The 26,544-nt window shown below is 31.3% G+C and overlaps 1 protein-coding gene across 2 annotated transcripts in view; it reads right to left on the minus strand.

Annotated features, from left to right (window-relative positions):
* LOC142332857 (uncharacterized) overlaps window positions 1-26,544 on the minus strand; it is a 94,148-nt gene that overhangs the window by 33,083 nt on the left and 34,521 nt on the right. For both annotated transcript variants that reach the window (XM_075379528.1, XM_075379529.1), the window contains exons 2-7: window positions 22,878-23,370; window positions 19,939-20,357; window positions 16,816-17,100; window positions 12,178-12,468; window positions 7,097-7,300; window positions 2,870-2,968 (exon numbers count right to left, since the gene is read on the minus strand). In XM_075379528.1, the coding sequence (XP_075235643.1) occupies window positions 2,870-2,968; window positions 7,097-7,300; window positions 12,178-12,468; window positions 16,816-17,100; window positions 19,939-20,357; window positions 22,878-23,338 (1,759 nt within the window). In that variant the 5' untranslated portion in view covers window positions 23,339-23,370. The remainder of the gene's footprint in view (window positions 1-2,869; window positions 2,969-7,096; window positions 7,301-12,177; window positions 12,469-16,815; window positions 17,101-19,938; window positions 20,358-22,877; window positions 23,371-26,544) is intronic.

Here is a 26,544-nt window from a genome sequence, read left to right on the forward strand (position 1 = left end):
ACATGAATTGCCTCAGCAGTAAGACAAAAAGTGTCGGATTACTGTAGGTGTCGAACTATAGCATGTCAGATTTTCAAGGGCCGATTGTACTTCCAGATATGAAATGCCTTATGCTGCAAAAAGATTAAGTTATTGCCAAAAAATCTGCCAATTTTTAAGTCTTGGATTAATCACATAATGAGGATGGGATCAAAAAATCTTGATGGTCCCTTGCTCATTATCAAATTACATGATTTATCCAAGACCAAAAAATTGGCAGATTTTTCATTGCATTAGTCCAACAACGAACTAAACATTGAAATTCAATTCAAATTTACATATGTAGATGTGGATTCAAAATTACAATCTTTATATCAGCCAAAGTACAATAACATGTAAGAAATAAAAAAAAAGGGGCGGTGGAGGAAAAAATTCTAAAAATTCAAAATTATTTTTTATTTTAGAAAGTATTTTTACTCATAGGTATACCTATGCACTAAACCAATCTAACTGCATTCATACAGTTTTATTAAAATCTGGAACTGATATTAAGTGACAAATCTGAGTATGACTTAGAGAATAGCAATTGATACAAATGTATATTCAGCAACAAAAACATTATTTCACAGAATATTTAGAATTTTTGTTAAAACCAAATTTAAATATTTCAATAACAAAATGGTCATACAATAAATAAATTTTCATGTAAAATATTTGACAAGAAAAACAAAGATGAAACATATTTCTTAATAATAAATATTCCTATTTTTAACACTCATTCCCAGTTTGTGAGGATCAAAAATTGGCTAGCAAACGAACAACAACATCGACGAAGCTAAGTCACAGATATTAGAACTTCAAAACACTGCAAATAAAATTGGCTTCAAAATATCTTTCAAAAAGACAGAAATTATGCCACAAAAACCAACATGATCAACATTTTTTTTAACCTGATTTAAATACCATGGAGAAATAGTTAAAAGAACTCAAACGAAAAAACCTGAATCCAAATAAGAAGAAACAAACTAGTTAAAACTCAAAAATTAACCTGGTACACTTACAATAAAAAATGCCTATCAATAAATGCAAAAATAAGACACTACAACACAGTTATAAAACCAGAAGCCACTTATGCGGCAGAAACACTTTTCCACCAGAACGAACAAAGATAGATAGACTCCAGAAAATCAAAAGAAAAATCAGAACATCGATAAAAAGTACTAGAAGGACGGGCAGTGGTGGGCTGTGCCAGACAAAGTCATGTACAAGGAGTTAGAACCCATCACTGATACAGTGCGTAAGAGGAGACTAGGATTATTTTGACGTATCGTGAGGATGCAAGATTTAAGACTTCTGAAACAGCTAGTACAGTACACTCTGAACTTGAAAAACAACAAAACACGATGCAGATGGATCAAGAGAAATAACAGAGGATCTGTAGGGAATCGGCCCTACACCAGTAGACAATGCACATAAGATAATATAAAACAAGAACAAAAACATTTGCTTCATGCTCACAAGAAAAACTCACAACATGAACATTTTCAACACTAGAAAAGGGTCAAAGATCGGAACAAAAGAAAAAGTACTGGGAGGACCGCATGGCCCAACAGTCCCATCGAAGAGACTTGGATAATGGATTGATTTAAGTGATCTTATGCGACCATAAAAGATAATATAATAAAAGCATAAAAATAAATATTAATGAATATAGGGAGGGATCATTTTAAACTTGAACCTACTCCACATGATTTGCTACAAATCTATTTCCATATATTTAGTACTTAAATATACAAGAAACATTAAAAAATGATATCACAGAAATATTAGTTTAGCAACTTAAAACTGATCTGAGTTTAATTTGAACTGCTGTTATTGGGGTTTCACCTTTAACTCTGCTATTAATACCATCACTGTTGGTTGAATATGCTACAGCTCTTGTCTTTATAGCATGTTTTTAATCTTTTTGTTTCTTACAAAAATTGTCTTTGCCTACATCTCAAAAAACAGGAGTAGTTATCAATAAACATATTCAACCATCATTTATTACAGCGATGAAAATATTGGAAGACACCATCTTGTTATTTAAAAATTAAAGCTGGATTCAAAGTACCGGATACAAATTAAAATATTTGAATAAAACAATATTTTTGGAATTGAATAAATACACATTTATTTTTACCATTAACTTGCACTTAATTTTATAATCTAAAACTGTTTCCAGAGTTATCTAACACTAAATAGAAGTGAAAGTCTCTCAATTTCATGAGGCATCACTTTTGAACACCGTATCTGTGTTAATTAAAATGAAAGAATTCTTTTGAACGTTATTCTGGTTCAAATATAACCTAAATTTAATTTCAAAGATATACTTTACTCTTTTCTACTTTACTCCAGATTCTTTATTATCTTCTCGCTTGAAAATAACTTTTTAAAAACATAATAATTTAATTTTTTAATATTTTGAACAAATTACAAGCGACAACTAATATTTTTTAATAGGTATCCTTAATGCAAATGTTGCAATCTGTTCGACTTGTGAAGGATAGTACGTATGACGTATAAATAAGTTGTAGAATTGTACAAACTCAGGCAGACGATTTCTGAGACGTGTGGTTAATTGAATCCCGACCACCAAAGTGCACCGGTATCCACTGTCGAATATTCAAATCCATATAAAAGTACTTTTACTATGATTTGAACCACAGAACCTTCAAAAATCAGCATGTGACATGTGACATTTTTACCTCTAGACCAAACAGGTTGGAAATGTACACTAATAGATTCCACAACTTTCAACCAACAATAGTTCAGATTAAAATATTCACAAAATAAACAACACATAACAGTAACTACAAATTTTTTAAATTCAAATAAAAAGATTACTTACCAATATAATTTTGACAGTTTCTACGTTTACCAGATCTCTGTGAACGTTTGGAACTGGACATAGAACCGAGTCCTATTTTGCTATCATCTTTATTTCCACCTGTTAATAATCATTTGTATGTAATAAAATCTGGTAATACAACCATTCATTTTTAAATAGTTCAAAACAATTTACAATAAAAAATTTAATTAAAATATCATTCATACGGTTAGATCACAATGATCATGTTACGGTAAAAAAAAAGGTCAAAGATGATTGCAAAACTTTCCTGTCTACATTGATCAAGTTACAAAATTCATTTTTGAAAAAACTTTCTGGCTACGTCAAAAATATCTCATCTAGTTTAACGGTTTTTCAATTCAATCATTTTAGCTCTATTTGTATGTCAATGATAAAATATATTTTATCATAAACATACATTATTTTTTCGATTTAAAAAAACAGTAATCAAAATTATGATTAAAAAAAAATATATATGTAAAAATATTTATTTCTAATTTTATGATATACAGTTAAATAAATTAAAAAACGTATTATTTCTATACTTGTGGAGGAAGGACTTTAGTTGTTTTTGAAAAATAAAAAAAATAATTTTTCGTTTGGGGACCCCCAAGGCATTCAAGGCGAAGCATTTGGGTTAAATTAATTTTTAAGAAAATAATCTCCAAGTAGTAATAAATAATTTTAAAAAACCTTTTAAAATTGTTTAAAAAATACAAAGACAGTCTTAATTCTAAATAAACACTTGTAATTTTCTACGAAAGGGTAAACCATTTTTGGATAATTTTTTTTCAAGAAATATTAAAGAGTATGGTTTTAAAACAATTAAAATTTTTGTATTTTATATGTGACGTATAATTTGTGAGATAATTTAAATTAAAATTTTCTTTTAAATGAAATTTTTTTTTTGTTACCATACATAATTGAAGAGGGATCACTTCAAACCACTTTAAAAATTGTTATAATGGTTTGAAAGCCTATTGATGTAGAAAATATAGTTGCAAAAATCTTCTGTTAACTCCTTTCTGAAGCAAGTTGTAGCTAAAAAAAAGAAAAATATATAATCATTTTTGGGGGAAGGGGTGAGTATTATATAAAAACTGTTCATAATTTGTGATCTTGGTAAAAAAAAAAAAACGTGGGGGGAAAAAAAAGTCAAAATTTGAAATTTTATTTCAGCCAAAATACCCCCACCCTGTTTTCCAATTTTTAACATAAATTTAATACATTATTTCCCCCAGAAGACAGTACCTATCTACCAAGTTTGAAGAAAACTGGTCAACAGGGTCCACAGTTAAAAGACCAAATACAGACCAACATACATACATACATTCATTCACACAGCGCGCGCATATCTGTGACAAAAAGAGAATTTTTGGATTTGGAATAAAAAGGTTTTTTTTTTGCAGATTATTTACAATTTATTTAAATCTATTTTTTAAAATGTCTTCTTAAGACACAAAATTAAAAAAAAAATACCAAATTTCAGATTTTTTTTTTTTTACCGATTATGTACTTTCCTGTTATATACCTATAGCTGTAAGTCGCTACAGCAAGGAAAGTAAAAAAGAAAATAATAATAACGTGGAAGGACATACTGTTTTCTTTTTTTGTTATAAAATGGCATAAGTTATTGTTATCATGAAAAAATTACAGAAAATAAAAATCTACATCAGATTGGAAAGAAATAGATTAATTTTTTTTAAACGGTTGTAATTTTAGTATGGTTTTGTAAGAGAAATAGAAAATAATTAACTTCCAACAACTTACCCTTAGTAATTTCAGTTGCAATGGAACAGTGGGACATGTGGTATGATGTTTAACAAATGGCAATATTTTGTTATGATAAAATTTAATTTCATCGCCATTTCAATACAAGTCTCCTGGTCCCCCCACTAGAAAGATAATATTACAATAAATAAATATTTTATTCTGATCGGTACATAATAATACAATATACTGATCACATCAGGAATGGGTAAATAAAATAAGGGAACTGCCCCACTGTATAAAAAACTGCTACAAAACAATTTGCAAGGTATTAATATTATTTAAGGATATATTTACATAAACGATGAATGAATTGCATTAAAGAATTTTTAAATTATTTAGAATTCAATGAAAGAGTAATACTATAAAGAAAGAGTAATAAAATACAATGGCCAACATAAGCTTAATCTGAGGTATATTTTTTATATATAATAAAGATTGATGTTCTGTTATTGTTCAGTTAACCCTGCTTTATCATGCTGCCCAGTATGAGTTTGATCAAACAATTTTTAAAATGTCCATGACATAGAAAAAAAGAAAAAAATTTAATTAGGTGTTTTGCAAAAAAATTGATATCATTGGAATTGTCAGTGCAACAGGAATTCAACTATAAAAATTTAAATTGATATAAAATTATTTTATTTTGATTTCACATAATATTTTCACATTAATACATAATCAACAAGAAAGTCTAATGCAATGGAATCACTTACTTAGTATGTGGCTTAGAATCCAGAAACAAAACATAAAATAAAAATATAAAAGGACTTCTTGGCCTCCACCTCTTTATCAGGATTTGATAAAATCAATCATAAGAAAATTATTTTACCTAAATCGCAGGAGCATTAAATCATATGAATAAATTTCCTAACGTTTAAAAAAAATCTTAAAAACATTTGAAACCCATAATGTCTTTATCACCCTGTGATCTTGACCTACTGCAACCAAAATTCAGTGGCATCAATATCCCGGGACATATTGTGCCAAATTTCATCAGAATGGTCCATCCAGTCCGAATATTAAGCAAAAACAAACTATCATGCTTACATACATCCTAAATAATTTTTCATTTCTAAAATTGTTTTTTGGTTAGTAAGGTGTGTCATGAAATTTCAAGATTTCCAAAAAAAAACCTTGACATGCAAAATTTTCACTCGATTTGCATACTTTTCCTTTAATAGTTTACTATATAGCCCGCTAAATAAAAATGAAAAGCCGACAACTCAGTTGTAGGACTTTCCCGTCACATGGCTTATTTGCACGGCTTACACACACAATTTAAAATATCTATCATTTTATTTAAATTTAATATTTTTTGTTTATTTAATTCAATGATTCTAACTAAAGCCCGTGCACATTCCACATTTCATTTGCAAGGTGTGGCAGTACTAGCAACCACTACACCTTTTTACACTTCAAATATTATTCATTTATTTAATTCTACTGCCCACCTCTGATGTTATAACATAGAAGATGACTATAGCAACTGTATGTCAGTGCTACACTAGTACTCCTTGTGGTGAAAGGGAGTACTAATAATGTAGTATACCCACTTGGCCACTAGTTTATTTAAAGCATTTTTTTTGGGGGGATGTGATTTTGCAAACATTTTTTTTTGTTGAAATATTACATTTTTTAATTGTTAACATATGTGACTAAGAAAAATAAGACCTTAATTAGGCAAAATCTCAAGGGTGACCTTGCTCTACAGCCTCACCCCTTGACCTTTCAAGTTGAAAATTTAATGGCATCAATTCCCCATGTACAGAAGTAATCTGACAAAGTTTAATCAAAATCGGTCCAGTAATTCTATATATAGGTGTGAAACACAAAACAAACCCATGTACATGCGAATATTTCCATCTGCTTTTTTTGGGTTCCTTAGGTGTAAAAATGTAAAGATCCAGTGAAAACTGCATTTGCCCAAGTTGGATCGATTACAATACTTTTCCTTTTAAAGCTATAGCGCTAGACAGGAAAGTAAAAATATGTTTTCTAAAAAGTTATAAAAATTAAATACAAATAGTTAAACTGGAAATGTGATCCTGTTTTCATTCTTCTCTATACTGTTACACTGTAGTGAACCAAAAATAAACTAATCATTGTAATTTGTCTTTTATAATACTATCAAACCCATAAAGTTATATAAACACTTCAGAATCCAAAAAAAAAACATTTCATATTTTCTCAGCAGCAATGTAAGTTTTACAATTGTTAATAGTACAGGTTTAGCATACTTTATTAGTTTACTAAGACATAATACTTTATATTAGATGCACAGTGATCTAAGTGTTAATAAAAGAAATTAAATATTTATATCAAATTGCAACTGGCCTTAAAAGAAAAACTGGGATACTTTGCACCAAAATAGTGTTCATCATAGATATTTTATTTTAAAACCAATAACAATAATGATTCAAGCACTCAGAATTAAAAAAAAAAATGTAAACCAATTACCTTTTTTCATTTGTTTTGAAATATTTTTTTCAGTGTTTGAACGACTCCTTAATAAATTATTATTTATTTGTAAAGTTCTTTTTCCAGAACTATTATTATTAGTATTATTGTTGTTATTATTATTATTATTATTAATATTGTTATTAATAAACGAAGTTCCACCAACTTTTTCATTATTCAGTGTTTCTACTTTTTCATCATTAACTGTAAATGAAAAAAATAAAATAAATTTATACTTAGCATAGTCTAATTTATACAATTAAACCAAATAATATAGAATAAACAAAGTAAAACCAAACCGAGCTGACTTAATTGTAGTTATTTTAGCATCATCATTGACACTATTATTACTAGCGCCACTTGCGGTTATGTGTGTTACTACACTCATCTGTTATTGTCAATTGTAAACTGTACAAGTTTGTTTTAGTGTAGTATAGTTTTGTTTTTTGAAGTTGGTTTTTCTAGAATGTTTTATTCAATTGAAGAAAGGATCGCTATAGTACAAGCTTACATGCATCTGGATCCTTTTAAGAAATGTGCCAAATGTTCACGGAAAAAAATCCGAATGCAAGTAACCTAGCAATGAGCAGCATACATTGATTGGTTAAAATAGTGGCATACAACGTGGTAGGTTTACAAATGCAAAACAAAACAGGCGAACGTTTGTTGCTACTCCAGAGGTCACAGCCAATAATCAAAGAATTTCTTCTGGTTTAAACAAATCTATATGGGTGTTTCAAAAAGGACGCAACTCTAAGATTAAGAAGGTAGAAGTCACGTACAGGTAAATTTTATTTCTTCCTACATGTCAGATGACAACACTGTACTCAATGTTAGCAGCTTGTAGCACTTGAAATATGCTTCTTATGCACTAGTGCTGTACCATTTGATGAATTTTGAAATCTGAAGTATACCGTCAAAAAGTAGAGTATTCAAGCTTTAATTTTTAATTATTCGTCTCTCTATGCCTCTTGGTTGTAAAGTTACAGTAGTTTGAATACAATCATTTTTTATCATAAAATATAGGTGTCCCTTTAATTTTTTGTACTAGTGTAGTAGGTATTTAATTTTAGTTTAAAATATCAGGGAAACATAATTTTTGCCTTTTTTTTTTTAATCGGCCATTGCCTTCCTAGACCGCCTGAATGCCCCCAATTTTCTTTTTGGTATTCTACTACTCCCTTGAAGGACTCCAGTGTCCACATGGGGGTGTTGTTATCATCCACTTTGAGGACGAGTGCATTAGACCAACCCGGTGGGTTAGTCTGAGACCAAGACCGAACAAGACTACACTTTATTTACATTCATCCTCTGAAGTAATAACTTTGGTGGTTCAGGAAGTTAAACAGAAAGAGAAAGTTTGGTTTGTAAATGAATAGGCAGAACAGCAACCTGGATGGTTAGGGCTTGCCTAGGTGCTTACTTTGCCAAGATAGGCGTTTTGGTATTAAGCCCTGGTTAGATGAGATATTAGCTATTAGGATGAGAATGGATGTGTGGAAAACCCTATGATGGAGCTGTTGTGTGGAGGGTGTATGCATTGACCTTGCTCCTGAAAGTGAACCAGGGCAGAGAGAGATAGGGTATTTTACATTAGAGGCTTCTATGATAGAATCATATAAACCTCTATGATAAGTGCTGTTTACCTTTCTTAACTTCAATCTTTTATTAAATGTTGACGTGTTTCAGAATAATGCCATTGTCATAACTTATTGTACTGATACTTTTAAATTTCTGTTAAACTTTGTATAACGTTTACTCTAAGCCCCTCCTTTTATTTGACGTCATGCCTATCTGACCTTCTTGTTTATTTGTTATTAACGGTTATACTTATCTATTAATTTTATTTATCTATTTCCTGTTTTCAGTAATTTGAGGTTTTTAAAAACGACATCTGCTTGATTGTTGATCTATTCATTTATGGTCATTTAATAATTCTTTATATATTAGTACATTTTAGAGCGAGGTTAGACTGTATGTTCATAGGTGATGAATGAAGACAACGCTTTGTTGCTTGTTGAATAATGGTTTAATGAATTGTCGTCTTGACAGCTAATGAAATGAATTGTAACATAATGTATAACTTGACATATGAAATTAAATAAAACATTAAAGCTAACGTTCATCTGAACAAAGAATGGAGTCCATCTGGACTAAGAGTATGATGTGACCGCCTTGGATCAGATTCGAGCACCAAATGGTAGAATGAGAGGAACTCTCTGGCGAGCGCTAGCACCCACTAGATCGCAGCACCAGACGGCTCGACGTGGAATGGAACATATATATATATATGAGGTGCAACAATAAAGTAATGAGACTAATGTGAAAAAAAAATGTTTCTTACCGTTTTAGTCATGTTTAGTGTTGTCTCCTTCAAAGTAGTTCCTCTCTGATTGCACACACTTATTCCAGCGCTTCTGCCATTGATGGTAACATTTCTGGAACTTATCTTCTGTAATATCCTCCAAGACCCTCGTCACAACTTTTTGGACATCTTATGTTGTTTGAAAATGGTGTCCCTTGACCGCCATTTTGACTCTTGGAAATAGAAAAAAGTCGCACGGAGCGATATCTGGTGAATAAGGTGGCTGTGGTAGTACTGAAATTTGTTTTGAGTTTAAAAATTGCTGTACAGACGGAGCAGTATGGGATGGCGCATTATCGTGATGCAGAATCCAATTATCAGCAATGTTGGCATGGACATGAAGAACTCGTTTATGAAGTCTTTCTAAAATTTCTTTGCAGAAATATTGGTTAACTGTTTGTTCAGGAAGCACCCGCCCTTTATGAACAATTCCCTTGGAATCGAAGAAGCACACAAGCATGCATTTCACTTTTGACTTTGACGTGCGAGCTTTTTTTGGTCTGGGTGATTCCTTTGAGCACCATTGCAAACTTTCGCGTTTTGTCTCTGGATAGTATTGAAAAAACCAACCTTCATCACCAGTGATAACACAGCTCAACAAATCTGGATTGATTTCCGTTTGCTCTACATTTATCGGCTGCCACATTTTTCCGTGTTTCTCGCTGTTGTTGTGTGAGATTTTTGGGGACCATTATTGCACAAATCTTTCTCGTACCAAGATCTTCAGTTAATATTAGACGAACGATTTCTCGATCGATGTTGAGTTCTTCTGCAATCATTTTCATGGATAATCTTCGATCAGATTGTACGATTTCACGCATCCTGGTCAAGTTGACATCTGTCCGTGAGGTTGATGGTCGTCCACTGCGGTCTTCATCTATAACATTCACTAAAAAATTTATGCCACTGAAAAACTTGAGCTCTTGACATAACCTCCTCACCAAAAGCCTTCTGAAGCTTACCATAAGTTGTCGTGTTTTCACCCGATTTAACGCAAAAAGAAATGGCATACCGTTGCGCAATACTTTGCAGTTTCATTTCTGTGATGAGAGACACAAACACGTGTTCACTTATTACAGCACAACTCACGACTGAGCAGTTGCATCAATGTGCCGCTTGGACTAGAAGTAGCTTATAGACCAAGGTCAAATATGTGTGCCTACGCAAGCTGCAGGGTTGCCACAACTTGCAAAGAAAAATCAGTCTCATTACTTTATTGTCGCATCTCGTATATATATATATATATATATATATAAAAAGAAAAAAAATAAAGGAAAAGAAATTTACTCAATTAAACAATTATTTAATAAAAATGGCTATAAATATAAATAATACACTAAAAAAGATTTTTAATAGTAATATAGAAAAAGATATTTATAACAGTAATGGTATATACAATGTACATTCAATGCAACATACATTCAACAAACTGGAAGAAAAATAAAATTAAGATATAGCGAACACATTAGATCTTTAAAAATAAAAAAACAAGATTCTAATTACACAACAAATTTAATAAAGGACATACCCCAATGAAATTAATTCACAATTGCATTAAAGGAAAAAGAATGAACATTTTAGAAAATTTAGAAATCTTCAAATTAAGAAGTCACAATAAAACGATCGTAAATGAAAAGATCAACAATCAAGCAGATGTTCTTTTCAGAACCTCAATTTACTGAAAACAGGAAATAGATAGATAAAATTGCTAAGTATCATTGTATAATAAATAAACAAGAAAAAGGTCAGATAGGCATGACGTCAAGTAAAGGGAGGAGTGTTGACTAAACATTATATAAAGATTAACAGAAATTTAAAAAAGTACTAGTACAATAAGTTGTGACAATGGAGTTATTCTGAAATGTGTCAACATATAATAAAAGAATGAAGCTAAGAAAGGTAAATGGTACTCAACATAGAAATCATAGTATTCTTAAAATATAACAATAATTCAGAAAATATAACAATAATTATTAGCTTATTAAATTTGTGAATCTGTTTCTTGATTTTTAAGTAAATCAAAGGGACCGATAGACAATTTTAATCGACAAAAAACAGAATTTAAACTCTATTTTCATACATGGCCTTTCAAAAAGGTCTTATGCATTTGTAAGAAATTTTCATAAAGTCTTTTATTAAAAGATTCCACCGATCTCCTTGGTGGAATGATAACATCTCAGCCTTTCATTCAGAGGTTCTGGTTTGAATCCTGATAAGGCATGGCATTTTTAATATCCTACATAATTCGATTTCCATATCCCATGCACAACCTTGAAGCTTATGTGGCGATATCAAGCAACAAAAAAATGACCTATACATAATTGCGACCATTCATGAATCTTTGTGAATGCAAATTTACTATAATTCAGTACAATATCTCAATGGAGATCACTAGAATCTCTTTTAAATCCTAATCTTCAGCTAATTAATAATATGAGGAAGATATGAGACAACTAATTTTTTTAAAAACCTTAATTAAATGAAATCATTTACTCAAAGACTTAGTGATCCTCCAGCAACAGGTTAAATGTTCTCTAAAACAATAATATATGTTCTAGAAAGAAACATAAAAAACATGATACCAACTAGATAAAAGTATAAATATACGTAGATGCATACACAGGTTCAACTGAGAGAATCTTTGTTTGATGCATTAAATAAAAATAATGTGTTCTGACACAAATAATAAAATGGGTGCTTAAATAAGCATGCATACCTTTCTGTTTAGTAGATTTCTTCTTTTGCTTTTTATCGCTACGTTTATTATTAACAATATCGTTATCATAATTTAGACCTGATGCATTATCATCGACTAATAACTGGTGATCGTAACATGTTTGTTCACTGCTAGATTGAGGTGGAGTAAGTTCTTCGATCGACATCCACTTATGAATATTAGAAATTAATCTACTGCCAGTCGAACTGTTATCATCACTGCCTCCTGAATGTTGTCTTCTTAATGAAGAAGCATTGTTCTTTGTATTACTTGCGCTGTCTTTATTTCCACCTAAAAAAAAAGAAAAAAATTAATTAACAGAGACAAAATAAATTATGCCTTTTGATTTCATACTTTACAATGTCTTGTTATAATAACCGAATTCTAATGATATCCTTAATTTATCGATAAAAAGATGGAACGAGCATGTTCAGCAAATAGTGAAAAGTTTATTGCCGACTACTCGATTGGAGACTGGAACTGGCCCCAGAAAAGATAAAGGTGTTGGTCACGGCTGGAAGACAGAAACTGAGATACATTGCTTTCAAAGTATACGATGTGCTTCCCAGTACTTTGGTGAAGTACTGCGACATGGTGCTCGGTTAAGAGCATTAAACACATAGCGGTAACTGACTGACCCTTGATTGGGTTCAGAGAAGGATGTCTACGAGTCTGCTTGAGTTACAGAACTGTCTCCTCTGAGGCGGTGTTCATTATTGGCAGTATGGTGCCGACAAACTTGCTGGCACAGTACAAGGGTGACTGTTACCGTTGGGGAGGGGGTGATAGGGCATTGTCGTATAGTGTTCTCCTAGACAGGTAGCAGTCCAGATGGGATGCATCTGACAAGGGAAGATGGACATACAATCTAATTAAATATGTCATGCTGCTGGTTAGTAGGGGATTTAGAGAGGAAGACTATTTCCTTACTCGGTTTCTGTTAAGTCATGATTGTTTCAGGTGCACTAGGATTAATCTGTACACTAGGAGCTCAGAAAAAATGACTTGTGCCGAAATTGTGTCGCTTTTGACATCGAGCAAGTGATTTTTATATATTATAGAGGGAGAAATCCAAGGGTGTGGTGCGTAATGATAATGGGCCTGCTAGACACAGATAAAATAATCGGTGTCATGCTTGCCGAGAGGTGGAATGCAATCTCTGAGATGAGAAGCATCATGATTGGGAATGGGATCTAGGGAATAGGATGGGAGCCAGCCTGTGCAGGTGGGGGTGTTTTCATCTGCATCAGTTAGATTAGATTAACCCACCGGGTTGGTCTAGTGGTTAATGCGTCTTCCCAAATCAGCTGATTTGGAAGTCGAGAGTTACAGCGTTTAAGTCCTATATTTTTACACGGATTTGAATACTAGATCGTGGATACCGGTGTTCTTTGGTGGTCGGATTTCAATTAACCACACATCTCAGGAATGGTCGAACTGAGAATGTACAAGATTACACTTCATTTACACTCATACATATCATCCTCATTCATCCTCTGAAGAATTATCTAAACGGTAGTTACCGGAGGCTAAACGGGAAAAAGAAAGAAAGAAAGTTAGATTAGATTAGAGCAGATTAGATTAGATTAACCCACCAGGTTGGTCTAGTGGTGAATTTGTCATCGCAAATCATCTGATTTCTAAGTCGAGAATTCTAAGGTTCAAATTCTAGTAAAGGCAGTTACTTTTATATAGATCTGAATACTACTAGATCATGGATACCAGTGTTCCTTGGCGGTTGGGTTTCAATTAACCACACATCTCAGGAAAGGTTGACCTGAGACTGTACAAGACTACACTTCATTTATATTCATACATACTATCTTCACTCATCAACTGAAGTAATACCTTTTGGTGGTTCTGCAGGCTAAGCCGAAAGAGAGAGAGAGAGATTAGGTTAGATTACACCAGGCTGAGTTAGGCCCAGATGTGAATGTACATGTTCCGTCGATACCCATGGGAATCGGCTGAGTTCCTTGCTGCCCCTTTCTGATAGGTGACCTGTGATTCAGAGACTGTGTTGTGCTTATGGTGGGTCCATTCTTCACTTGTCATAGAAGGGAAAAGGTTTTAGTCAGTGAGAGCTCGACACTATCATCTGTGCAGGCAGATGTCTGTTTAGAGATTTTCCCTGCTCCAACATAAAAAAAAATTTTTCTGGCAAACAGAGAAGATGAGAAGGGATATGTGGAAGAGATATCAATACCTCAACAGGAAGATGGCAAAGAAGAATAAGATGATGAGATCAAGAGTGAGACCACCATTAGAATAAGAAGTAATGGAAACAGTAAATTCTCTGTCAAATAATAAAGCCCCAGGAATGGATGGGATGGAATTAAAGCTATTAAATGTATACTGCAGAGGTGCATATAAAATGGATCCGAGAGCTTTTTGGAAGAGGTGTAGCTCGAGAGAGAATGTTAGTGTTGGATGTTAAATGATCACTCCATTCATAGGAAGGTAGATAACATGGATGTGAGAAGAACCGCAAAGATATTATGCTGCTGAGCATAATATGTAAAATAGCTTGGAGGCTGGAGATGGTGGAAAATATTTTCAGAGAATAAAGGAGGATTCCGAAAATACCATCTTAGAAGTCTTATTAAAATGATATCATGAGAAATAACATGTAGAATTACAATGTAAGGTGAACTATGAGAGAAGTTTTGTACTGCAACAGTTTTGAGGGAAAATGTATTTTCAATCCCCTTATTTAACTTAGAGCTTGAAAAGGAAGTTAGTAACCGAATATACAACCACGAGGGATAATTTTTAATAGAAGTATCCATGTATTAACTTACAGATGATGTAGCTTCGTTATCTAGAAATTAAAGAGACTTAGAGGATTTTAATGTTTGATATGGCAGCAAAAGTAACATGACTTCTAGTCAACTTGGAGAATACTTCCTTCTGTCTTACTACTTCGTTCTGGAAGTAGTAAGAGGAATAAATAAGAGGAAAAAATCAAGATGGAGATACAAGAAAAGGTTGCAGTGGAAGATGCTGCTATTATGCTATCTAAAGCATTTCTGAAGAAAAAAAATTACGAAGATGCTCTGGGTCGTACGCAATGTTACAAATCGTTTTCAGATTTAAATGTGGTCATCAGTCAACTGAAGATGACCCTTGACCAGGAAGGCCTTTGACTTCAACTGATAAGACCTCCATTGAGAAAATCAACAAACTGGTGCACGCAAATCACTGACTGACTGTCAGGGAACTTGCAGAAGAGGTTAACATCTCGACTGGATCATGCCATGACATTTTGACTGAAAAATTGAATATGCATTGAGTTGCAGCAAAGTTTGTTCCTCGTTTGATGACCGAACAATAGAAAGAACATCCGGTGTATGTTTGTTAGCAACTTCTTGAACAAACCGATAACGATAAAACATTCACATAAAGGATTGTAACGGGAGATGAAAGCTGGGTTTATGGCTTGACACTGAGACAAAAGTTCAATCATCACAATGAACTGGAAAAGGATCTCCATGGCCCAAGAAAGCATGTCACTCTCAATCTGTCAAAGTGATGTTCCCTGTTTTTTCAATTTTAATGGAACTGTGCATACTATGAAGGCGTTTTAGAACGGTTACGTGAAAAAATCTGCAAAAAGAGACCAGAGTTGTGGGAGACAACTCATGGTTCCTTCACCACGACAATGCACTCTCGGCTTTGTCAATTCATCAGTTTTGTACCAAAAATCAGATCGACTGTTCTCCCTAAACCTTTCTACTCACCAAAACTGACTCCTTGCAATTTTTTCTTATTCCCAAAATTAAGTCAAAGATGAAAGGATGCCATTTTGAAACTACCGATGGCATTAAAGCAAATTCATCACGGACCTTAAAGGTCATTTCAAATGAAGCTATCCAGGGCTGCTTCACAAAGTAGGAACACTGCTGGGAAGTGTGTGAATTGGGGAGGGGAGTATTTTGAAGGGAACAAGGACAAATAATCTGTAAAATTAATAGTAAAGATTAAGAAAATAAAGTTCGGTTATTTTCTGAACAGAACTCGTATACAGTATTTCAGGAAGTTTCTATTTTACTTTATAGCCTACTCAAATAATAATAAAAATATACAATAAAAAAGAAAAAAATATTCAATAAAAAATATAAAGAACTAAAAAGAGTATAAAAAATATTAAAAAAAACTACACTAAGATGTGCAGGTTTCCTTCTGTTTTACATTACTGATTTTTTTATCAGTGGTTCCAAAAATTTTATTCAGAAAACATGCTTTTTAGATTTTACATAAATTTATTTTGCTTGTATTAATAAAAAAAAATCTGCCAAGTATCTAATTAGGAGAAAATTTATGTAATAAGTCAATAAAAACTAAATAAAATTTTTAATGATTATTTTTATCGAAAGCCAAACAGAAACACGTACACTAAGCTAAATGAACATCAAATCTATTCCAAATATGAAAATAATTCCCTAAATTTTATTGATAGTCTATTTACTTGATCAACAAAAAGGCTCATCAGCCTTGAAACCAAGAACACGATACACTAATTAAGTATACAAACTGTTATGTGTAATTTTTTCTGTGTACATCGCATTGGATTTATACACAAAATATTAAATAAACAAGCAAAATAAAATTAAAAAAAAAAGAAATCTGACATCATACCTGATTTATTAGTTTTATTGTTGTGCTTTCGTGATTCAGATTTAGGTGTAGAATTACCACTTTGTGTCGTACTATTGGATGACGGAGTCGATGTCGCTTTTGAAGAACTGTTATTGTTACTTATTGGTGGTGGTGATTTTGTTAAAACATCTGAATATGTCAGACGCATAGGACGAACTTCAGCTACAGCTCTCGGCTTTCTATTCGAGTTATTCGATGAAACAACTCCTGATGTAGTAACATTTGAACCAGCGTTATTTAAACGTATTCCTACATTATCAATACCTAAAAAAAAAAAATGCAATATAAGAAAGGTATAAATACTACAAATAAAATTTTTTTCACATAATATAGGTAGTTAAATTTAGGTAAGAATACTAACACTGTCAAATAGAAGTTCAATAAAACAAAAAATTATGACTAAATTTTTAAGCAAGTGCTATTAGAAATCATAACACTACTGATTGCTTAGTTACTTAAGTAAGTAGCATGAGTTAGATTAATAAGGTCTGTTCAAAAAACATGATTACTCGTTTCTCTGGTGCTTATACACATTTTGAGATATATGGTTGGTATCGCTACATATAGGAACTAACAAACATACCCCTACCGCCTGAATGACCATGACGATTAATTTTTATATAGCATTTATTTGAAGTAGGTGTTGTTTGGTACCTTCTGTGATTTTTCCAATGAGTAACTTACATGTTCATAGAGTTGTACGGAAATATTCGGTTAAGTTTGGCAAAATTTTTATTGAAACACAAAATGATTCAAAAGGTTTATGAAAAGCTGTCGCTTGCACATTCTGGTTAAAATGCCTAAAGCGATCGAGAAACTACTGAAGATGATGCTCGTCCAGGAAAGCTATCGACGTCAACAAATATGTCCCATGTTGTTACAACGAATGATTTGTGAGATGAAATTGATATTCAATAGTACACAAGATGGCAGAAAAGACTTAGATTTCAGTGGATTTATGTCACTAAATCATAACTGAAAAATTAGGAACGCATCATGTCCAGTTAAAGTTCATTCTTGGAACTCCTCCTGACACAAGAGCAGAAAGAGTGGTGATCTGTCAAGAACATTTGAATCATTAAATATTGATGAAACCTTCTTGTCAATAATAAATGACAATGAAACATGAATACATGGAAATGATGTGGAAATACATCTCGGGTATTACAAGTCATAAAATTGTCACAAAGACAGGCAAATAACACGAAAAAGTCATTCAAACACAAAGCGTGTTGTTGACAGTATTTATTGTCATCAAAAGATGTGTTTTACTACTTGGAGGACAGAGAGTCAACTACCAATTCTATCAAGAAGTCATCAAACAAACATCTCCGCCAAAATTCGAGGAAGAAAATTGAATCTGGCAAAATAACTCGTAGCTCCTTTACAATGACTATATCCCAACCCATGTGTTGCTGCTAATTTGAGTTTGGTTTAAAAAAAATTTGCCGAGTCTCATCCTCGTCTGATTTAGCCCCCATTAAGTTTTTTTTTTTCAAAAATTGAAATTTCTATTAAAGGAGACAACAGATTCATAAAAAAAAAATTGTAGAATACCCTGAAAGCTATTTTGAAAAGTTTTACAGCTCTTTTCAAAGTATAAGTGGTGTTGGGAGAAGTTTTGCGATGGGGAAAAAAATAGGATGTTATTTGTATAATCATCCTATAAATACTCAATAAAATGAAAAAAATTATTCAAATTTGAAAAAAAATTGTATTTTTTCAGAACATGAAAACATTTTTTACTTCGCATATTAAAATTGATTAAGCATATCATCTTTTAATGAGAATCTTCAACTTTAATATAGCTTGATTAGTATTTTTACATCAAAGTTATAAATTAAAAAAAAAAAAAATCACACATCTAAGGAGAAAATCTCTGTTTTTATTCTATTAAAATGGTTAATATATAAATTGATGAATACAAAAGGCAGAATTTGAAAGTTAACTAAATATATTTTATGAAAAAAAAATGGGCACAAATTCATTTACCACATTTTAGAAGATAATTATTACTAACAAGAATAAAAAAATATATATGTAGTATAATTTTGATCCCCATATAATTTTCATAATACAGTGGAATGCTGATTATTGAGATTGAACTATGCACGGGTGAATCTGAATAAACAAAAATTTTGATATTTGGAAAATGAAAAAGAGTTGATAATACATACTGAAAATATTTTAATGTTCAATGGATATCATACTTAATAAAACGACAAAAATATTTAAAAAAATAAATGTATTTTAGTAAAATTAAAACGAACTTAGAACATAACGTACGATGTAATATAAAAAAAAATACAGATATAATTTGTGAAAAAATCCAGAGAAGAAATTTGCTAATAAAACAATCAGAATTTACAAAAATTACCTGAAAGAAATTAAAATTTACTGCCCTACCTTTTAAAAAACTTACAAAAATGTATTGAAGAGAAACTGAGTTAAATTACTGTACAGTATATTTTTTAAAAATTACAAAAAAATAGAAAAAAAAAATGCAGTATATTTAATGGAATAAATGTTAACAGTACTAGAATTAATTATACATTCAGGACTCCTGAGAATTTAGAGATTTCACAGTATAGGCTTAAAATATCCCAGCGAGTAAATCTGTGTGAATTTCAACACGATAACATAAAAATTATACAGCTTACCAAGCGTCAAGCTATGAAACTTAGACAAGGCAAAGAATATAATAATGACATCATCTGTTTTGACCTTTTGTATAGACACAGCAGAATAAAAATAAATAACATCACATGTTAGTTCACGCTTGACTGGACCAATTAATGTGTTACCATTAATCATTTGAGAAAGTAATTTTATAATTAGTTTAATAAAGGCCTACATTTACAAATGTTTTGTACTGTATTAATTAAAAAACCCTGTAGAACTAAGATCTATAAAGATAAATTTCCTATTGAAGCAAAAATTTACTTGAATAGTATTTTAAATAACTTTCTTTTTTTTTAACTGTCTAGTGTGGATGTAAGCAGTTCAGATAGTTTCACGACTGGATAATCGGTATACCACTGTAATTAATTTTTTATTTTAATGTAAAAAAAGGATAATTAATCGCTTGAATAAAATAATTACCATTATCAACATTATGAGATGATCTTCCACTGGTACCACCAAAAGGACTGTACGTTCCACTTTGATTCGGCAACCAATTACCGACTAAATTTTCAATAAGTTGACGATTCGGTTGAATCGATGGATTTGATGTAGAAGTATCTTTATTAAAAAGTCCATAATCCCTTATTTGGTTAGAATTATTAACAGATGGCGGATGCTGATATATATAACTAATGTTATTGTTATCGGCAGTTGTAGGTATGGTTGTTTGATGTTGCGGTGGTATGTTAGTAGTACTAGCTGAAGCGGCAGCATATTGCGGGTGTATTTGCGGTGGATGTGGATTATCTGTTGTATTAAATACAACATTAACAAAATTTCCCCCTCCAACATCAACCATGCCGATCATTTCACCTCCAGCAGTACCATCTTGTATTCTTTAAACAAAAATATTTTTTTAAATCATAAAACCACATTACACTAGTAACACAAAATATACTAATGTCATAAAATTATTATTTGCAAATTCTAAGCAGAAAAGTAAAATCATACATGTAGCACTGGATTTGGAACGGATAAGGGCATGCAGGATCCGATTGGGGTAATTGTATTCTATATACAGGATAGAAAAAATTCAATTTCATCAAATAACAAATAATATGAAAATAATTAAATGATTTTTTTTATTAAAAAAAATAATTAAAATCTCAGTTACTTATAATCAAGAATAATAATTTAATTTATAAAATTGTATATAATAAACAATTAAAAAAAAAATTTATAAGTAAAACTTTATAATATAACATAAATTTGGGCCGCATGCAGCACCTAAAAGATTTTTGATCATGTAATGCTTCAAAAATATAATTAATTAATTATAAATATAATAATTATTCTTTGAATGATTATCACCGACAGATACCTAATTATTTGTGTTTTTATTTATTTGTTTTATGGTTTAGCGTTGAGTGTCATGCAGCATCATTTTATTTACAACTTCGGCTGTAACATAAAAACTTATTAACTATACAAACTTGTAAGTAAACTTCAAATACATAAGTTATTTTCTAGCAATGAGAAATGATAATATATACTATTACTACTACTCTGATACAAAAAAAGATTGGCAGAGATGAATAATATTCCTGGCAAAGCTGGAAAAGTTATGTAACTCTGACTACTGAAGTCTTCGTTCTCAACAGACTACAATTTAACAGGAAAATTAAACGGAACATTTAAGTATTCAAATACACAAGTAAAGAATTACATAAAAACATTATACGACTTTTAGAGTACAATTTTGAGGTAGGAGACCATTTGCCCCACCCTTACTGACAGACAGTAACCAAAATTTAATGGCACAAATGATCCATATTCAGAAGTTACCTTATAAAATTTCATAAAAATCAGTTATTCTAGAATGAAGATACAAACAACACAGTAAATAAAATAAAAAACTGAAAAATTAGGTTTATTATCCTCCTGAATGAAATAGGTCCAATACTTAGCTAAGTTTTAATACTAATGTAATGGAATCATGAAATTAAAACATGAATGTTAATTTGAGTATCGAAACCACAAAAAAGAAAAAAGTATATCCCCCCAACGGGTATTTGAATAAGCCTAAACACTATCAGAAAGTATTTTAGTTATGTTTAGTGAAAAAATGTACATATTCTTTGAGTAAAATGCTAAAATATGGGACGACAAGGTCCACACCTTCCTAACCGTTTGATTGTGACCAAAATTAAATGGAATCAAGCCCAATAAATATAAAGCATTATGACAAATCGGTCCACCCAGTCTGGATGGATCAAGCAAAAACCAGGCCAACATACATACATTTTTCTACAATTTTTCCATGGTAAATTTGTTTCTGATTACAGGGGGTCATAAAACATCAGTCTATCACAACTGTTTTGTTAAATGTTTGTTGTGTGGGTATGTAAAGTAAGTTTATAACTAAAGTAACAAGTTTAACAAATCTAGAATATTATCTATTCTTTTGGGAAACTAGTCTATGAGAATTCCAAGAAAACTGTAGCCATGATTTTCCTGTACGTGAAACTGTTATCGACTTTTTTGGTGTACTTTTACCTATCACTTTCTGGTCTCTGATGCATAATGAATAATCCACGTTTCATTCACTGTTAAAAAATATCAAAGAAAGTAATGTTTAAATAAGTAACACCCTTCTGATGTGTTCAGTCAAATGCAGTTTTGGATTACTGTTGACAAATGCGACACCAATCGAGCGGAAAGCTTTTTCATAAAAAAATATATACTAAAATATTGTGTAAAATTTGGTGGATATGATCAATTAAGAAGTCTGTGATGTCACCAAGCTCACATATTTTCAGTTGGCAATCAATTACTACTTAATAGATTTCTGTGATGATTTTGTTCATCGTAATGGTTTTTGGGTTCATCATATTGAATTTGAACCTGTAGCATCCCACTTTAAATTCAGCAGCTCACTTTTTACTATCAAAAATGAAGGGAAAGAAACCTTTAAATTGGAATCTATCTTTTTTTCATGCTTGTCAAGGGTAAACCTTTAAAAACAAAGTTGTTTAAAGCAGTTCAAACTTCAATTTTCATCAATTTTTCAAAACTTGTTTGCTTTACTCGATCACAACAAACAAGCCACTAAATGCATGAATCTGTAACTTTACGGCAAGCTACTTAAAGGATCATACTTGACAAATATCACAATTAATTTGGTCACACTTGCGCTATGTGAATGTCAGGCTGAGAACTTTCTGAATGACCCTAGTATGATACGGTAATGTGAAGAAGAGAATTTTTGAGCGAGGTTAAAGCGATAACCAAGGATAGAACTTAAAAAATGGCTACAGGAATTCTGATGTCTTATGACATAAAATGAAAGGCAAAAAAGAACAATCAAATTACAAACAGAAAATCATTTTAATATAGAATTTATCAAGCATACGTACCTTGCCGCTGGATTAGTATAAAAGAGACCACTGCATTGTTGTGACTGGTAATCAACATTGCGATCGTGTAATTCGTATGCAGCTGGTGGTGGTGATTGTTGTAAAAATATTGGATGATTACTGACTACTTGCGATAACTGAACTTGAGTAACAGTACCAGGTTGAGTTCCATTATTGATGACCGTATTAGATGCAGTAACACTACTAAGATGATTATTGTTACTATTACTATTATTATTATTGTTATATTCAGACCAAATATGTTGTGAATTATTATGTGGAGATCCTAAAACGATATACTGCCCGTCATAACTTTGTAAATCAGCCGTCATATGGTCTATTATGTCATCGATTGAATAATTTTTACTATTATTATTGACTCTAACTGAAGCAGGAGAAAGTACTGCTTGTGCATTGTTAGTATTACTATTATTAACATTTGAAACATTCTTGTCGGACATTATTGTCACATTCCTCCAAATACAAAATATATCTGAAACAAAATAAAAAAAGAACTAATTACGATTTAAGTTTTAAAAAAATGCTCATACAATTAAAAAAAACAATCATTATTAGCAAGTACAAATCATTTTCGATGGTTTATACAAAAAACAATTTTTCAAATACACAAATTATTACTTATATAGTTTTACAGGAAATTTCTTAAAACTTATAACTGTTTTATATGCAACAGATATCAATATTTTAGTCAAATTTGTCCCAAATGCGTGAAACCATATCCTGTTTAAAACTAGCAACAGTGTTGACGAAACATTTTTAACTTACAATATTTTGTCATTTATACTTATTGTCTGGATGTAAATGAACATAGAAGACCTTGAAAAGCAAGAGAGAAAAACCATAAGATAAATCTTAAGACCGATCAAAAATAAAAATTAAGACAAGTTTTCAGATCAAACAAAGAACTCTATGCCATAAAATAACTGATGAAATCAGAAAAAATGATGAGTTATCTTTAACACACCTAGAGAATAAATTAAAAATTTTTTTTTAAAAATACATATTTTTTCAAAACAGAAAAATAACAAAAATATAAATAAATTGGGATCAGTAAATAATTTGAAGGTTTTAAATAAGATAAAACTAAGAGAAAAAACTGGAATTAAACAGTCAGAAGAGAAAATGAAAATTTTAAAAACAATTAAAGAAAATATTTATATCAATATGGTTCTGAGTTGGCCTGAAAAATAAAACACCAGTTTCAATTTGAAACTGAATGAAAAATAAAAAAAAGATAATTACTTATTACATTTTAGTTTTTGATACATATTTTTAAGTCGGTTTTATTTTGTTAGAAATCTCAATTTATTCATTTTTAAAAATTTAAATAAGGATATACATAGAAACGCAGTACCAAAATAAACAATATAAAGCCGCACTTGTATGAAACACAAAGTCAAAAAGCTTGTTTTGATAAAAATAAAAAAACTGAAGGTAAATACAAGTTTGGATCTCTCTCAAGGAGAAATAAAAAAGAAACCAGCAGTGATCATCCAACAGGAATTTTTGGCAACCGTCAGTACTTACGAAGAACATATTAGAATTTATACTGACGGTTCTAAAACCGAACATGGTGTTGGATGCTCGATTTATGTAAATGGAGAAGCACACTTTTGGAAACTGCCAGATGTGGCCAGTGTCTACACGGCAGAACTCACTGCAATTCAGCAAGCTCTTCGCTACACTGAACACTATTGCGAAGAGAGAGTGTTAATATGTTCAGATTCTTTAAGTGCACTTGTCGCAATTCGGAACAAGAACATTAAGGATGTCCTAATTGCAAACATCCTGTCAATTTTATACGTTCTAAAACAACGAGGACAGCGATGCGTATTTGTATGGACTCCGGGGCATGCTGGTATTACAGGTAATGAAATCGCAGACGAAGCTGCCAGAAAGGCAACAGTCTGCGATGATTTGGATGCATTTCCTGTAAGAGTGGCAGATGTTAAAAACCGTCTAACAAACATAGTAAAAAACAAGTGGAATGCTGAATGGAGGAGTTTAAATACAAAATTAAACTCAGTAAAAACTTCTCCTTATAAATGGAAAAGCGACTTTAAGTTGACTCGCCGTGAACAAGTAGCGGTGACCACACTTAGAATCGGTCACACGCGATTAACAAATTTATATTTGTTAACCGGCGAAGTGAGACCAATGTACGGTGTTTGTAATAAAACACTGACAATCAAGCATCTAATAGAAGAGTGTACCATATATGAGGACCTCAGAAAGAGGTTCCGTCTTAGAAATAATATTAGTGCTGATCTGGATAATGGAAATGAAGAAAATATAGTTGCATTTTTACACCCCAGTGGACTTCTTAAAAGTCTATAAAATGAAAGTTTAAAGCTGTGATAAAAGAATCTCTAAGCGGTAGTTTTATATATATATAAAGAAAGAAATGGTATTGATAAGTTGAAATTTTAATTTCATGGTCTTTTGAGAACCTTATCTCAAATTTTAATATTGGGGCCCTTTACACCCCGTAAGTGTTTGTGATTGTCCTTGTCTTTTATGTCTTAATGTTTATTGTGAAGTTTGTGTTTTTAAATAAAATGTAAGGGTCCTTTACACCCTTACATATGATGATCCTGATGGAGATAATAATTTCTTTTAAAGAATGTGACGAGGGCTAATGACCTTAGCAGTCGATGCCCATAAAAATTCAGAAAAAAAAAAATGAATGCACAGGAACACAATATAAAGAGATTACTGAGAATGAACTAAGGCTCTCTGAAATTTAAGAATATGAATGGAAATAAATAACTTAAAGTGACTTTTACTAAGTTTTACTTAAGGTTAATTGAAATTTAAGATATTATTTTTTACCTTAAGTTTTACATCAGGTTAATTATTATGTGAAAATATTTTGTATAACAGAACGACAAGAGCTATATAACATTAAATTATATAAAAAAATGGAAAAGGAAAACGTATGGGTTGATGAATTGAGAATTTATTTTTCTAATAACTGTTATTAAAAAGAAATATACGATCCTATAATTAATAAAAGGATTATGTAATAGAACAATTGCTTATTCAAGAATTTTTACATTTAAATAAACTTATAAATCGTAAAAATAAACAATTTTAACCTTCCTTGATGATAATGATGATGATATTATGACAAACCAACATATAACCTGAATATAAAATAGGTAAACCTTTTCTAAAAAAATCTATTTGTTGTTTACCTGACCAATATAAACAGTATACTATATAACACGATCATAGGAAAACTGATAACGGTTAAATGTTTTATCCCACAGGATATGATAATTAATCAATACTGAATAATTATCATATGCTTTTTAATACCAGAGATAAAAAATATAAAGTTAAGAAAGGGCATATTCAACTACTATTTCACTTATTTTATCTTCTTCTTAAAATCATATCAATAAATATCTAATTATTACAATTTTTTTTTTTTTTTGTCTTCAGTCATTTGACTGGTTTGATGCAGCTCTCCAAGATTCCCTATCTAGTGCTAGTCGTTTCATTTCAGTATACCCTCTACATCCTACATCCCTAACAATTTGTTTTACATATTCCAAACGTGGCCTGCCTACACAATTTTTCCCTTCTACCTGTCCTTCCAATATTAAAGCGACTATTCCAGGACGCCTTAGTATGTGGCCTA

This window comes from Lycorma delicatula, chromosome 12 (assembly GCF_047948215.1).
Source record: "Lycorma delicatula isolate Av1 chromosome 12, ASM4794821v1, whole genome shotgun sequence".
NCBI lineage: Eukaryota > Metazoa > Arthropoda > Insecta > Hemiptera > Fulgoridae > Lycorma > Lycorma delicatula.